This window comes from Onychostoma macrolepis, chromosome 23 (assembly GCF_012432095.1).
Source record: "Onychostoma macrolepis isolate SWU-2019 chromosome 23, ASM1243209v1, whole genome shotgun sequence".
Taxonomy (NCBI): Eukaryota; Metazoa; Chordata; class Actinopteri; order Cypriniformes; family Cyprinidae; genus Onychostoma; species Onychostoma macrolepis.
In genome coordinates, this window is record NC_081177.1 from 21,925,503 (window position 1) to 21,939,907 (window position 14,405).

General features: G+C 36.8%; 1 protein-coding gene across 4 annotated transcripts in view; it reads right to left on the minus strand.

Moving 5' to 3' along the window:
• The window catches only part of cntn3a.2 (contactin 3a, tandem duplicate 2), an 80,144-nt gene that overhangs the window by 41,727 nt on the left and 24,012 nt on the right, over positions 1 to 14,405 (minus strand). For 3 of the 4 annotated variants that reach the window (XR_009268917.1, XM_058764258.1, XM_058764259.1), the window contains exon 4: positions 6,563 to 6,738. The exons of the other annotated variant lie outside the window; for it this stretch is intronic. Coding sequence is in view for 2 of the 3 variants with exons in the window: in XM_058764258.1 (XP_058620241.1) it covers positions 6,563 to 6,738 (176 nt within the window). In the remaining variant the exon portion in view is untranslated. The remainder of the gene's footprint in view (positions 1 to 6,562; positions 6,739 to 14,405) is intronic. 4 annotated transcript variants of the gene reach the window in all.

A 14,405-nucleotide genomic window follows, 5' to 3' on the forward strand; every position in this document is an offset into this window, starting at 1 on the left:
TGAATCATGAGATCCTCCTGTCCACCCTCTCATCACTGGGCATCACTGGTAGGTTTTTCAAGGTGACCTTCGGAGGGGAGGTTTCCAAAGCAGATCAAATGCTCACTGGAGTTCCTCAGGGATCAGTTCTTGGACCCCTCCTCTTCTCCATATACACAACATCACCGGGTCCCATCATAAAGGCACATCGTTTCTCCTACCATTGCTATGCTGATGACACACAGTTCTATCTTTCATATCAACCATATGATCCAATGGTAGCTGCATGAATTTCAGACTGCCTGGCGGACATCTCAGCATGGATGAAAGATCATCACCTACAGCTCAGCCTGGCAAAGACAGCATGATTTTACCATCCAGTTAGGTTCATCAACAATTACCCCATCAAGTTCGGTCAGAAATCTTGGTGTAATCTTCGATGACCAGCTGACTTTCAAAGACCACATTGCAAAAACTGCTCGATCTTGCAGGTTTGCATTGCACAACATCAGAAAGATCAGGCCCTTCCTAACGGAGCATGCTGCACAACTTCTTGTCCAGGCCCTTGTCATTTCTAGACTGCAATGCTCTTCTGGCTGGACTTCCATCATGCACAATCAAACCTTTACAAAATCATTCAAAATGCAGAGGCATGACTGGTCTTTAATGAACCCAAAAGGGCCCATGTCACACCTCTCTTTATCTCCCTGCACTGGCTCCCAGCTGCAGCTCGCATCAAGTTCAAGACACTGATGCTTGCATATAGAACAGCCACAGGCTCAGCACCCTCCTAGTGAGTGATGCCTTGTGGTACCATCACAGAGAGGCACAAAATCACTTTTCAGAACTTTTTCGTTCACCATTCCTGATTGGTGGAATGAACTTCCCACCCCTATCCGGAATGCTGAATCCTTGACAATTTTCAAGCGGCACCTGAAAACTCATCTCTTTCGTCACCATTTGACTTCATCTTAAAAAAAAAAAAAAGAAAAAAACCCCTTTCTCTTTCCTTAATCTCTCCCTGTCTAGCGTGTACTAATCTGAACAATGCCTGAAACTTTGTATTGTAAGCACTTCCCACGTTTATTTGCCTCTTTATGAATCACTTATTGTATTCCTCAACTGTAAGTCCCTTTGGATAAAAGCGTCTGCTAAATCAATAAATGTAAATGTGTCATGCCTGGTTTTGTGGTTTGTTTCATGTTTTTGTTTCCATGTCTTTTATTTTGTAATTTGATTCATGCTGTTACTGTCATGCTTCCCTTGCCCTCATGTATTTCTGCCTTGGGTATGTGTCATGTTCTGATTGGTTGTCTAAGTCATGTTTCTTGGTGCTCATTAGTTGGATCTTGTCATGTGACCCTCAATGTTTGCTATAAATAGCCCTCATATTGCCTTTGTCCTTTGTTGAGTATTGATGTTGTAACAGTGCTGTTGGTGTGTCTGTTTATGCCAAGTGAAGTCTGTTCAAGTCAAGTCAAGTCAAGTCTTTTTGGATTATGTTTTGTCTTTGTTGAAAATAAACTGTACTTGTGTTCTCACTACGTTCGCCTCCAGTGGACTGTTCGTTACAAAATGTAATAATATTGCCATTATTGCATATGAATTGCTTTTTGAATGAGATGTGAGCGTGTTAACAGAGCGGGATCATTTTCAGCGATTAAAACCTTATGTTACTACTCTCTAGATATCGTATGGCTTCAGAAGACTTGGAATACAATACGACTTGTTTGTAATACTTTTATACTGCTTTTTTATGGTCAGTTTTTGCAATAAATACCCGTGACTGCTCTTCTATTTGCCTGTTACGTGTTTCATATTGTTCAGAAATGGGTAGGTTTAGGTGCCCCAATGAAAGTATGAATTTATATAAAATTATTTCTTATTTTACAAATGCATGCAAACCATTCAATTAAGGTAAACAAGTGAAAACAACGGAGGACCCAGCACGTGAAAAAGTGACGCTAAAATGGTACCCTGTGCATTAAAAAAATGCCAAGGGGTCCTGACCAAGCGTCAATATGTGACAAGTTGGGAGTGAGAATGTGTTGAAATAAAATATGACTTCAGAAGTGACAATTTACATTTATGCATTTAGCAGACTATTTAGCATTACAGTGCATTAAAGCCATACTTTTTTTTTTTTTTTTTTAATGCATGTGTTCCCTGGGAATTGAACCCACAACCTTTTGCGCTGCTAATGCAATGCTGTACCACTGAGCCACAGGAACAGCTAATCAAATTCAGATTGTGATATGGATTAACGTCAGTAGTTAATCATCTGTTGCTCTGTGGTCTTTGTTCACAATTAAAATAGGTGCATTTCTTTTTGAATTTACATTTGTATTATTGATTTTAAGTTTTTTGAATAAAACTTTTATTTTATTGCATTGCTTTTGTGTCATTATTTTGGTGGTCGAAAGAACATCATTGTGTAGATGTCAAATGAACGTGAAGTTTTTGATATCAGTTTGATTTGCATTTTTGACCTGTTTTTTTTTTTTTTTGACTCCAATGTTTGATGTCAATTTGATGTTTTTTCAAAATCAAGGTGCCTGCTGGGATGTAGAGACAACTATATGTAAACAAATGTCAATAAATCTGACAATTACTTCCTCGATTATTTGGAGAAAAAGTCATATTTTTCTGTATTTTATTGCAATCAATCAATCAATCAATCAATCAATCAATCAATCAATCAATCAATCAATCAATCAATCAATTCCAAACAAGAAAACAAAAACCAAAAAAAAAATTAATATTAAAACCATGGTAGTGTAAAATGTAAGCTATTTGCTGGTCTGAAAATGCATTAAACAGCACAGACATCTGTCAAAGCACTTGACAGGGCAAGCCATATTAAAATATATGCCTAAAGAGTTTATTTAAAGCACTTAATGTAACATGACGCATCCTCATGTTTTGAGCAGTTTGGATTGAGCATTTTTCCTGCACTGCTCACACTGTGACCTCTGCTATTTTTCAGATGTTTTATCCATTAAAATAAATTATTCACTGCTGTAAAATGACGGGACTGGCAGAATTTGTCCATGCACAGCACAGAGACCAGATTAATGGTTAATAACGCGTTAACGCAAATTCATTTTAACGGCACTAATTTTATTAGCGCGATTAACGCAGCGCGCATTTTCTGTTTGACCCGTGGCCAAGCCCATAGTTGGAGAAATGGAATGCACAGTGTTGTCAACTTAGTGACTTTGCAGACCCTTTTAGCAACTTTTTTCCCCTTCAAAAAAGCGCAAAAACCTTTAGTTTCTGAGACTTGTGTAAGGTACTGCAGCACGAGCGCGAGGGCTTTTCCCACACGCACACACCTCTCTCTCTCTCTGCTTTGTTCAGCGAGCGGTGGAGAGGAGCATCGCTTTCAATTAAATACAGATATTATGTTGCTTCTCTAATTTTACATGCAAGTATAGCTGAAATCACAGCACAGCTATTGTCATTATCTTATGTGTATTCGATTTCCTCAGACGACGGCTCGATTATCAGGATTTTTGTGCAGATTAACATCTTGGAAGGGAGAGCTGGTCTTAATGCAGTCTTAATGGGTCACATTTCAATCGCTATTTCATATTCATTCCGTTGTCTGACAACAGAAACAGTAAAATATATCAATGAACAGTTTTATTGAGAATTTAGCTGCATCAAAATACAGTATGTGGGCACAGAGAGGCAAACAAATGTAATAATAAATAATAAATGTACATTTTGCATATTCAGAAGAAGTGAGCTGCCCTGTCATGCAAAAATGTAAACAGGTTTGTGTCAGTAAATTGCTCAGTGCAAAGAAAGAGAAGTAATGGGAACCTGGAATTTCTTTTTTCATGTGTCTAATAGACATGAACAAGTTTTTTGAAAAACATCTATGACCTTTGAAACATGACTAGTCTTCATGCTCTGTTGACTATGGTTTCACTAATAATAAACATACAGTATATTTGCATAAAGCAGCCATATTTATCCATGCCCATGTTGATTAGAGTATTAAAAACGTGAAAAGTATTAATTTAAGGTACATTTAGAACAAATAAAAATGTGCGATTAAGTTGCGATTAATCACGAGTTAACTCATGACAATCATGCGATTAATCACGATTAAATATTTTAATCGATTGACAGCCCTAGTATATGGACATTTTTGGACAGAAAGAGCACTAAACGTAAAAGTATTTATGTAAGCACTTTATAAACGTATAAATTTAAATAAAAGTAAAAAATAAAATAATAGATAAATGTACAGTGACAATAATTTTAGTCTCAAAATAATATTACTTGTAAATATTTCTTTCAAATTAGTTAAATCAATGTAATGGAATTGAAAATATTTAATTGTCATTAATTACATGCAATAAAATGAACTGACAGACTCAATATTTTATGAATCTTTGTAAACATTAGTAAATTTCTAAAGTCATTCATACACATATACAATTCAATACGTTAATAAATGCGCATTTTTAGTATATATACCAGAGGTGCCCAAATGTTTTACTATGAAGGGCAGAAAAACAAAACCTTAGTGGCAGGTAAATGTACAGTGAGAATTTTATATAGGCTATGCTACACAGTATATATACACACACATGCACAGGTTTCTTTTCTTTTTAAGTCAAATTGGTTAAATGTGTTAACTAAATGTTATGGAATTTAACATATTTAATTACTGCCATTAATTAAATGCAATTAAATCAACTGATTAAACTGATTAAATCAACTACCACATTCAAGGCCCAGAAAGGTAGAAGAATTGTTGAATAAAGTCATTATTTAATTTTTTTGTGCAACAAAAAGTATTCTCGTAGCTTCATAAAATTACGGTTGAACCACTGATGTCATATGGACTATTTTGTCGGTGTTCTTGGTACCTTTCTGGACCTTGAACGTGGTAGAACCCTTGCTGTCCATCGTGGGTCAGAAAGCTCTCGGATTTTATCAAAAATATCTTAATTTGTGTTCCGAAGATGAACGAAGGTCTTACGGGTTTGGAACGACATGATGGTGAGTAATTAATGACAGAATTTTCATTTCTGGGTGAACTATCCCTTTGATAATGTATGCTTCAGTGTCTATATCAGAGGTGCCAAAATATTTTACTATGAAGAGCCAAAAATGTAACTTTAAAGGGCACCTATTATGCAAAATCCACTTTTACATGGTCTTTGTACATAAATGTGTGTTGGCAGTGTGTGAACACAACCACCCTATAATGATAATCCACCCACTCCTCACTCTCACTAGGCCTGCCATTTTGATTCTCACACAGTGTGACGTCACATTGCGTAGGGCTGGGCCACGGGGGTTGATTGACATACTTTGCCATAGTTTCTGCCCTCAATGGTTGTAAGCTGTCCTCCATTAGCTGTAACGTCAACAGTGTCTTACAAGGCTCTGTGTTTGGATGTAAGACTGAACATAAGAGTCTTCATTTTCTCCCAATATCTGAGCTGCTGAGGACGCTGTGGATTACTTTAATTTTTCAAGGTAATGTGCCTCAAAATCTACCTAAATGTCGTTATAGTGCTTAGCATTTTAACTGTATTTGTGTGCGTACATTAAGCATTTTTAACTGATCAGCGCCGCACATGTGAGATTAGTTTGCGCTGTTCGTAGTGCGAGATTCATTCGGTAGCGCGGTCGAGCAGCTCGCTCCATTGATCCGCGCCGATGACAGGTCAGCGCGGCGCGAGCTCTTAACATCGCGCTGTTTTGTCCCACTTTCAGTGCATTTGGCTTCCCATATGTACGACTAAACACTGGTTCTCTCGCTCTCAGTTATGTTGCTTCTACCGGCTGTTTATTGCTGTAGATATGCAATGCAAAGAGACGTATACGCGATGCCCTCTTCTGGAGACAGGGCGGAAATATGCAGCTCGGTTGCATTTAAAGCGATACACTCCAAATCAGCTCTTTTTTAGACACACCCCAAAAATGAAATTTTCCAGCTGTTATAATAAATTATCTGTTGGGTATTTTGGGCTGAAACTTCACAGACACATTCTGGGGACACCAAAGACCAATATTACATCTTGTAAAAAGGGGCGTTATAGGTGCCCTTTAAGGCTGTGGGTTGATAGCAAATGCTGTATTATGTTCAACTATATAATTTAAAAAAGAATAAAATAAAATAAATCAATCAAATTCACTTATATTTTCTATATTTCAATGGAAAGACTAAATTAAATGTGTGCTTGAGTCATAGGTATAATACATATAACAATGTTACGTGTACTGCGTTAGGCTAACCGAGACTTGTCATAGCGCTTGCATATTGTTGCTCTTTTGTTGGTTTTGATTGTTTCTGTTGTCCTCATTTGTAAGTCGCTTTGGATAAAAGCATCTGCTAAATGACTAAATGTAAATATAAATGTAATGTAACCATTTGTTTTCACTGTATTTTCTTGTAGGAGCTATATTTGCATTAATTGCATTAAGGTGTTGATAACTCATTTTCTCTCTTCTTTAAGCTAGTGCAATATTGGCAGCATCCACTCTAACACCTGTCACCCTGCATTGAGCGGCTGAGGTGCTAATATAGCATGCTAACGCACAGTCGATGACTCACATGCAAACTGGAGGCTCGCTCTTCTGCTAAGAATTGCTCCCTGTGGGTTGAAGGCAGTGCACTGGTATATTCCTCCATCCTGGGCTCGGTCCAGACTCCTAATGACCATATTTCCCCCAGATAGCCGCCGACGGGAATCGGTACTGAGATTAATCAATGTGCCGTTCAGAGACCACCTACAGACACACAAACAGACAGATGATAGTGCACACAGCTCAATGTGTTGTGATAACTGCTGATTTTGAGTGATTTTTCGTGACAACCTTTAAAATTGATTTAGTTTTGGATGTACAAATGTCATGTGGAATATCAATGAATCATTACAAAGCGGATTCAGATTGGTATTACACTTCATCTCTGATTCATTTCAATAAGAAATATTTCAAAACCCGAACAGTCTGCTCGCCTATGAAATATGTTGTGAAGAAAAGCTACATTTTTCTCATTGAACGTCCTGTTTCACTTGGAAATGGATCATATTATGCAGGTAAAATCATTTTCAAATGGCAATTTATGTTGAGTTTTTATGCTTAAAGATTTCCAGCAGCTCTTTTTGCTGTCCTTTTCATTGTGCGATGATTAGCACCGGAGAGTCTCATCAATTCCACTTTCTCACACCTCATCTACGCCTATCATTAAGACCCAAGACCCGAGCCCACCTGAGGCCTTAACTACTAGCATGCAATTCAGGGGCAAGCCCGCTAATGTGGACAGATTTTCAAAGGGCGCAAGATCATTTAAGGATCCTGAGGCCTCACTAGTCATTCACTCTGACAGGGCGTCAGCTGGGTTGAACTCCCATAGTTCAACTGTGTGTCTGCACACCCCAGGAACAGATGCTGTGTGCTAATTTACTAGCGTGAGCAGTGGATGCAAATAAGCTAATGGAGGTGTAAATACAAAAACAATCTTATAGAGCCGTGATCAAGGCCCCCTATTGTCCACAACAATATACAAAGGCTCTAAGACTTTTCCAGTTGTTCGCGATTTACCAGACAAGGATTAAGCATAAGGATTTTTGCTAAAGGTCCTTGCACACAATAAAAACCGGAATTTTTTGTGTGCATATTCGTCATCCTTTCCTATCAAAATGCTTGCAACGTTTTTTTATGACGGAGGAAAGTTTTGAAAGCAGTGTGTAAACGTGATTGACATGAGGTTGTATTTATTTTTTAACGTGCAAAAATTTCGGACTCAGTGTGCAAAGACCTTAACACTTTACCAATTCTCACTATTAACTTGCATGCATTTTACTAGCATATTGGCTGTTTATTCGTACTTATAAAGCACATATTGCTTTATTATGTATGACCATATTTTAGATCCCTCTATCCTACCTCATACCTAAACTTAATAAATACCTCACTAATTATTAATAAGCAGCAAATTAGGAGTTTATTGAGACAAAAGTTGACCATAAAATAAAGTGTGACTGTATATATATATATATATATATATATATATATATATATATATATATATATATATATATATATATATATATATATATGTACAATTATTTTATTTTTTTTAATTATGCAAATAATGTAAGTATATAATAATAATAATAATAATAATAAATATTATATAATACAATACAAATATAATACAAATTAAAACAACAACAACAACAATATAAAAATATTAATATAATAATAATAAAGAAATTCAATAATGGTTTTAATTTAATAATTCATATTCCACATGCATGAAAACAGTATTGCATATTTCCATTATTTCTCAACTTCACTTCCATACTGAGGCAGAAAAAAACCTAACAACAACTAACATTCAGATGAAAATGCTAATTGTACATGTAGTTCATATTTTTATAAATCAAGCTTTTTCCCCTTCACAAATTTGTTTTGTCTTCCAAACTGTTTTTTTTTTTTTTTTCTCCATGGGAATAAAAAGCACAGTTTACTGACAAGGAAGGCCATGTTTTCTCCACCCACGCTGTGAAATTCACAAATTTATTCTTAAGAATGCCCATCAGCTGTCAAGTGTGCCTTTAGTGAATGGCACAACAGGTTAACCATACATCTATAAATGAATAAATATGATGGAATATCACTTGACTCAATGCATTGGTTCCAGTCACAGCTTCTTACCATTTTCACCCATGTATATTTATTATCTTTTCTTTTCAGCATGTTTATCTCTGAGAGCAGCTGTATATGTCATGAACATAGCAGGGATCAGGGTAAGGGCCAAGAACAAAACGCTCTTGACATCTCAGAATGTAATAGCTTTCTCGCTCCGCTCAAATCATCAGCTGCTTCTAATGTGAGGTCTTTCGCGAGCAATGCAAATAAGAGCCGTTCGACGTCAATAAGTGGTTTTCTGTTGGGTAAAAATAGTTGCGAGGCAAGTGAGGCCCGATCAAGGGCATTTGACACACAGCGGCAAAGGTGACACATCTGCGCAGGCTGCGATAGCAGGAGAAAACGGAGATCGAGTGAAGGGAGCTGTGAACTGGGGTTACGTTCGCCTCAGGGCTTTTCTGGAAAGTGCCGAGTCTCCAGTGTGGCTAAGGCTGAACTGGAGTCGACCCTGCTGTTCATATCAATTTTGTATGAGGGGGGGCGGCATCATTGATATGACTGCTGGTGTGGGATCCAAAGCACCAGGCTCATCTGCTCATCTCTCTGCTCTACTCATGGTGCTCAGACCTTCAACACCTGTGAACCGCCCTTGAGACCAGTCTCTGGCTGTGGCAGCCAGCGTATGTTCCAGGGGAGCAATCTCTGCTTCCACAAAACACACACACATACACACACACTCATGGGCCAGCAATGCAGGCCAGACACTCTCAATGCTTCAAAACGGTTTCTAAGAAAAACCAAAACAAGAACACATAAAAATGAACTGCATTTGTTTTGCAACTTAATGCTATTGCAATTGAATGCTTTTAAACTAAGCAGTTTGACTGGGCTAATTTTTGCGATTTGCGAGTGGGAGAGTTTTCAGACAGATGTTTTAATACACTTTCTGATTTAAACAATTTAAAACACTGATTCAACATTTTTTTTTTATTATTCATCACCAAAAAATGTTCAGATAAGTGTTTTTTTTTCCTATAGCCCTATTAAATATTCTAGTAAAATGTATGTTGTTCATACTGCTGTATCTTATAGTGTTATATTAACACATATAACAGAAATTAAATTTTTTTTAAATTGATTACATCACTTTTCTACATACTCTTTCATTAGATTTCAGTCCAACTAAAACAATTTGTCTTTTTAAAATTCATGTGAACAATTTAGTCCAACTCAAATTGTTCAATTTTGGTAAAATCAGACTAAAAATCACACACGAGCGGCGCAGCACGACAAAATACAATAGAACCCATTATAATCAGCGATGCTGTCTACACTGGATGCGGAGCGGCATGACACGACAAATCTCCGACAGTAAACTAATGCCACATTCTATTTATGACGTACTGACACAAAGTTCAAATTATTTTTAACGGTCGCTTTGTCGCGTCAAGCGTAGACAGACTTTAGCTGTTGCAGCGCAGAGCGGCCAGTGTAGACTTGGTGTTAAGACCATTCTCACCAATAAAAATAACTGTAATGATAGGCCGATATGACCAAAATCTAATTTCACGATAAGATAAATGTATTTTGCATTAAGGATTAGGGGTGGCACGATACATGTATTCGTACCGAACCATCACGGTACGGACATCTCGGTTCGGTGCATGAGCCCTTACAACGAATAAAGGCAATTCACCCCCAATCCAGAAGGGGGCGCCCACAGTAATGCAACGCTGTTTGATAACCGCCAGCAGAAGAACAGTGAATGCCATGAGTTGCGCACTTGAAAACAAAGCCCCCTAGACAGTGACCATGTGCTGATTCTGAACGCATCTCTCACTAACAACGGAGTATACTTTAAAGGCTTGCGCACTCAACTGTTTGCGAAATGGAGCTTTGTGCTCGTGTATCCTACCTCTGTCATTCGGCACAAATCCAAATATTCCGTAATATTTCCATATTTGCGATGTAACGTATCTGAATGCAAAACTATTATTTATTATGTACATGATAGGCTTTGTACTTCAGTCGCGTTCCAGCGGTGACACAGAGGCGCGATCACTTCAACTGTTTCCTTATACCAGCAGAATCAACTTTAAACACTTATTGTCTTATTAATAATGCATCACTGTATAAAGGTCTGCTTTTATTTGTGTACACTCACAATGAAAACAAAAGAGAAAACAAATAGGATGTTGCTTTCTGCCATTTAAGTTTCCTTTCTGTGAACAAATTAAGCGTGTCACAAAAATGAACAGAAACTCAGCATATATAGGCTATGTTTATCTGTAAACTAAATCAAATATATTTCAAGAATTTATTCCTTGTATGTATATATATATATATATATGTACTGCAGATTTTATATATATAACATAATGTAATAATATTTAGTATTTTCACATCTAGGTGGAAAAAAATAGTAATTTGTACTACTGTCTGTTCAAAATAAATGAAAAAATACCGAGCATAGTAGATTCGTTTTTGTTTCCTGTTGTACCGAAATCGTATCGAACCGTGACCCCCGAACCGAGGTACGTACCGAACCGTGACATCTGTGTACCGTGCCGACCCCTAATAACGATATATATAATCAAAAAAAAGTTATTCGTAATTTTATTTTTGTTATTAAAAATGAGAACAAAGTAGTAAATTACAGACAATAGGACAAATATAATAGAACAAAGATAATAGGTTTTTCAGGTACAGAAGGTTTAACATAAGAAATATTACAGAAATTGAAAATCAAATGTAAAAATAAAACACTGCATAGTTTACACTGTATAAAATTTAACAATTCTTAATAAAGCAAAAAAATGATTCAGTCAAGAGCAGTGAGCGATTTTCTGTTTTGTTGTTTGATTAACATTAATGACAATGGTGGCAACAGATATATTAGGGTGCTGTCACTTTAAGCAAGTCAACACTTTGCTAGAGGCTTGACAGAGATAGACAGAGATAAAGACTTTATATCATTGTCACAATTTATATAATCATACCGTCTTAACAATAACTATATTAGCGTCCACACTAATGGATGATAAGTTTGTATTTAATATAAACGCATGCTGCAGGTATGTTGTCTGTAGCATTAAATGCTTGAAAGTCAGGATGATTCTGATTGGCTATCAATGTTATTTTTTTATTATTATTCAATGGTTCCGAAAGATATTTTTAAGATATTATCTATGAATTGCTATGATGTTGCCATGCTGTGGTTGCAACAGATTAAATAAAAAAGCTGGATTTAAGTCCAGCAGTACTTTGCTCACACTTTATTTTAAGGTCCAGTTCTCACTATTAATTAACTATTAACTACAGCGTTTGTCTCAATAAACTCCTAATTACTGTTCATTAATAGTTAGTAAGGGTTAGGGTTAGTTGTTAAGTTTAGGTATTGGGTAGGATTAGGGTTGTAGAATACTGTCACGCCGAATATGTGCTTTATAAGTACTAATAAATAGCTAATATGCTAGTAATATGCATGCTAATAAGCAACTAGTTAAAAGTGAGAACTGGCTCCTATACTGAAGTGTTACCAGTACTTTTATTATAAAGGAACAAAACACTCTAGGAGAATTTCTTCCAAAAAACGGAACAGAACAACCAGCAAAGCAACGACGAGAACGGACCAAGAACTGAACAAAACATGGGGTTTAAATACAACCCAAACTAATCAAAGAAATAAACATCAAGTGTAAACTAATCAATGGTAACCAAGGAGACAAAACTAGAAAACACGGAAACATACAAAACAGAACAGATGCGGACTTCCCTATTCTCACAGAAATTAGAATAATTAAAACTTGAAAGTTATTGTCTTGAACTTGCCTTAACAGACATACAGTACAGTAGATAATATAGAATTACTACATAAATTGTGACTTTTTGGTTTAGCTTTAAGTATGGATTTGGAATTCATCCTAATGAACTGACTTTGCAGCTGTTCATCAGTGGATCCATATCAGAAGTTCTGTTTGTATCTAGTTTTGCAAATTTGTGGTCACAAATAAGCAATATGTGAAAATATTGTTGTCACTTTCTATCACCAACGAACCACAAGGAGCACGCAGCAAAATATTCCAGCACCATTGCAGATGATCACAATCACTAACAAAAAATGTAAAAATTCTGCTCAACAACTAAAGATGCTTCCTCTTTATTTGAAACATTAATTCCACAAGCCATTTCACAAAATGGAGTGAAAAGTGAAAAATGTTTTGACAGTAAATGACACCTATGCTGTTTGGCTGAAATTATGGCTCCTCTAATCCAAATACATCATGAAGGCTGTCCAAACTATGCAATATATATTTTAGTAAGCTATATCACCTAGCCCTATTATTCACAAAATGTAATAAGTCTGCCAAAATGGTGCACAAGGACTTTTGTTCTCCATGCTTGAAGTCAAACCATCATTTGGTCTTTATTGCAGCATTTAGCTGTATTTGTATTCACCGAGGAAAGATGCATCTATTAAGGAAACTCATTTCTCATGCAAGCTGCAGCAGGACAGGAGTTTGGGATTTCTAATATAACTCTGTAAGACTGGATATTTTGAATTCGGGGTTTGATGTATTCTTTCAAGTAATTACCTTGTCGTTTGCACAAATCATTTTAGCACACGCTTCATTTAAACTCCGCAGACTGACTCACTTCAAAAGATATTTTTGTCTGCAATCACACTTCACTGAAGAATTTATACGGATTAAATCAAGTCTTTTTGGCAATTCATCGTTGATATCTCATGCTGCCAGTAAGCACTGGGATTTGATAAAGTTTGTCAAATCTTTATTCTTTGGAGTTGCTTCGTCAATATTTTTTTGCCTGGGTGTCAGGAAACTTGGGTGGTAAAAATCATATTTTGACAGTTAGGGGAGCAAGTGCTGCACTGTTCAAGAACCGGCCGGTGAGATAGTGCAAGAGTAATTTAAAAGTGCATCTACCTTCAGTTTTTATGAACCTCACAGTTGTAGCCGGGCAATTTATTCTAGAGAGCTGACAACTCAGCTTCCCTGCTCAATAGCAGGAAGGAGCCAGAGAAGAAGCGCTTCAGCCCTATTTGCACATCAAGAGAGGTGTGCAGGTTAAGGCTCAGGCACCGCTCTGCATGATGTGTGGCACAGCAAGAGAAAGAGCAAAAAGATGATTAGAAGAAAATGAAGAACGCACAGGTCTGTAAAGTAAGGCTACAGTAAGGCTAAACATGACCCATGCGCTTTCATGGGAGGAAATCTGTTACTTAACTGAGATGAGCACAGCAACCGCTTTGGATGGTGATTACAGATTTGTGTCTTTAAAATGTCTGTCTAACTTCCTGTTTACACCTGGTATCAAGATGCGTTTTGGTAGATTGGATCACGTGTAGACATAGAATTCCCATTTACCCCTGGCTTTTTCATCCATCTCTTTTGTCCACTTTCGACCACTTTCCTGATTTCTTTGAGGCGGGGAGGGTGTATATGGGACTTTTCAGATCTCTCAGTCTAATATTGTGAAATAAGCTTGCGCAATTTACTTATGAATGTAAAAGGAGACAACGGAAAATTATACGGATATGCCGGGTAATCAGGAATAGTAAGAGAATATTGTGCTTTTTGTAACCCAGGCTCATTGGAAATACACGCTTGTGGAGATGTTTCTGCAACACCGATATTTTGTACCTATGTTTTGCAGCAGTTTCAAATTGAAATATCTAGTGAGTGGTGCTAAAACGCGCATTCAATACGTGACAGTGGCCATGTTTTTATTACGTTGGTACATGAATGTATTGCTGTAAAAAGTGATAAGTTGACTTA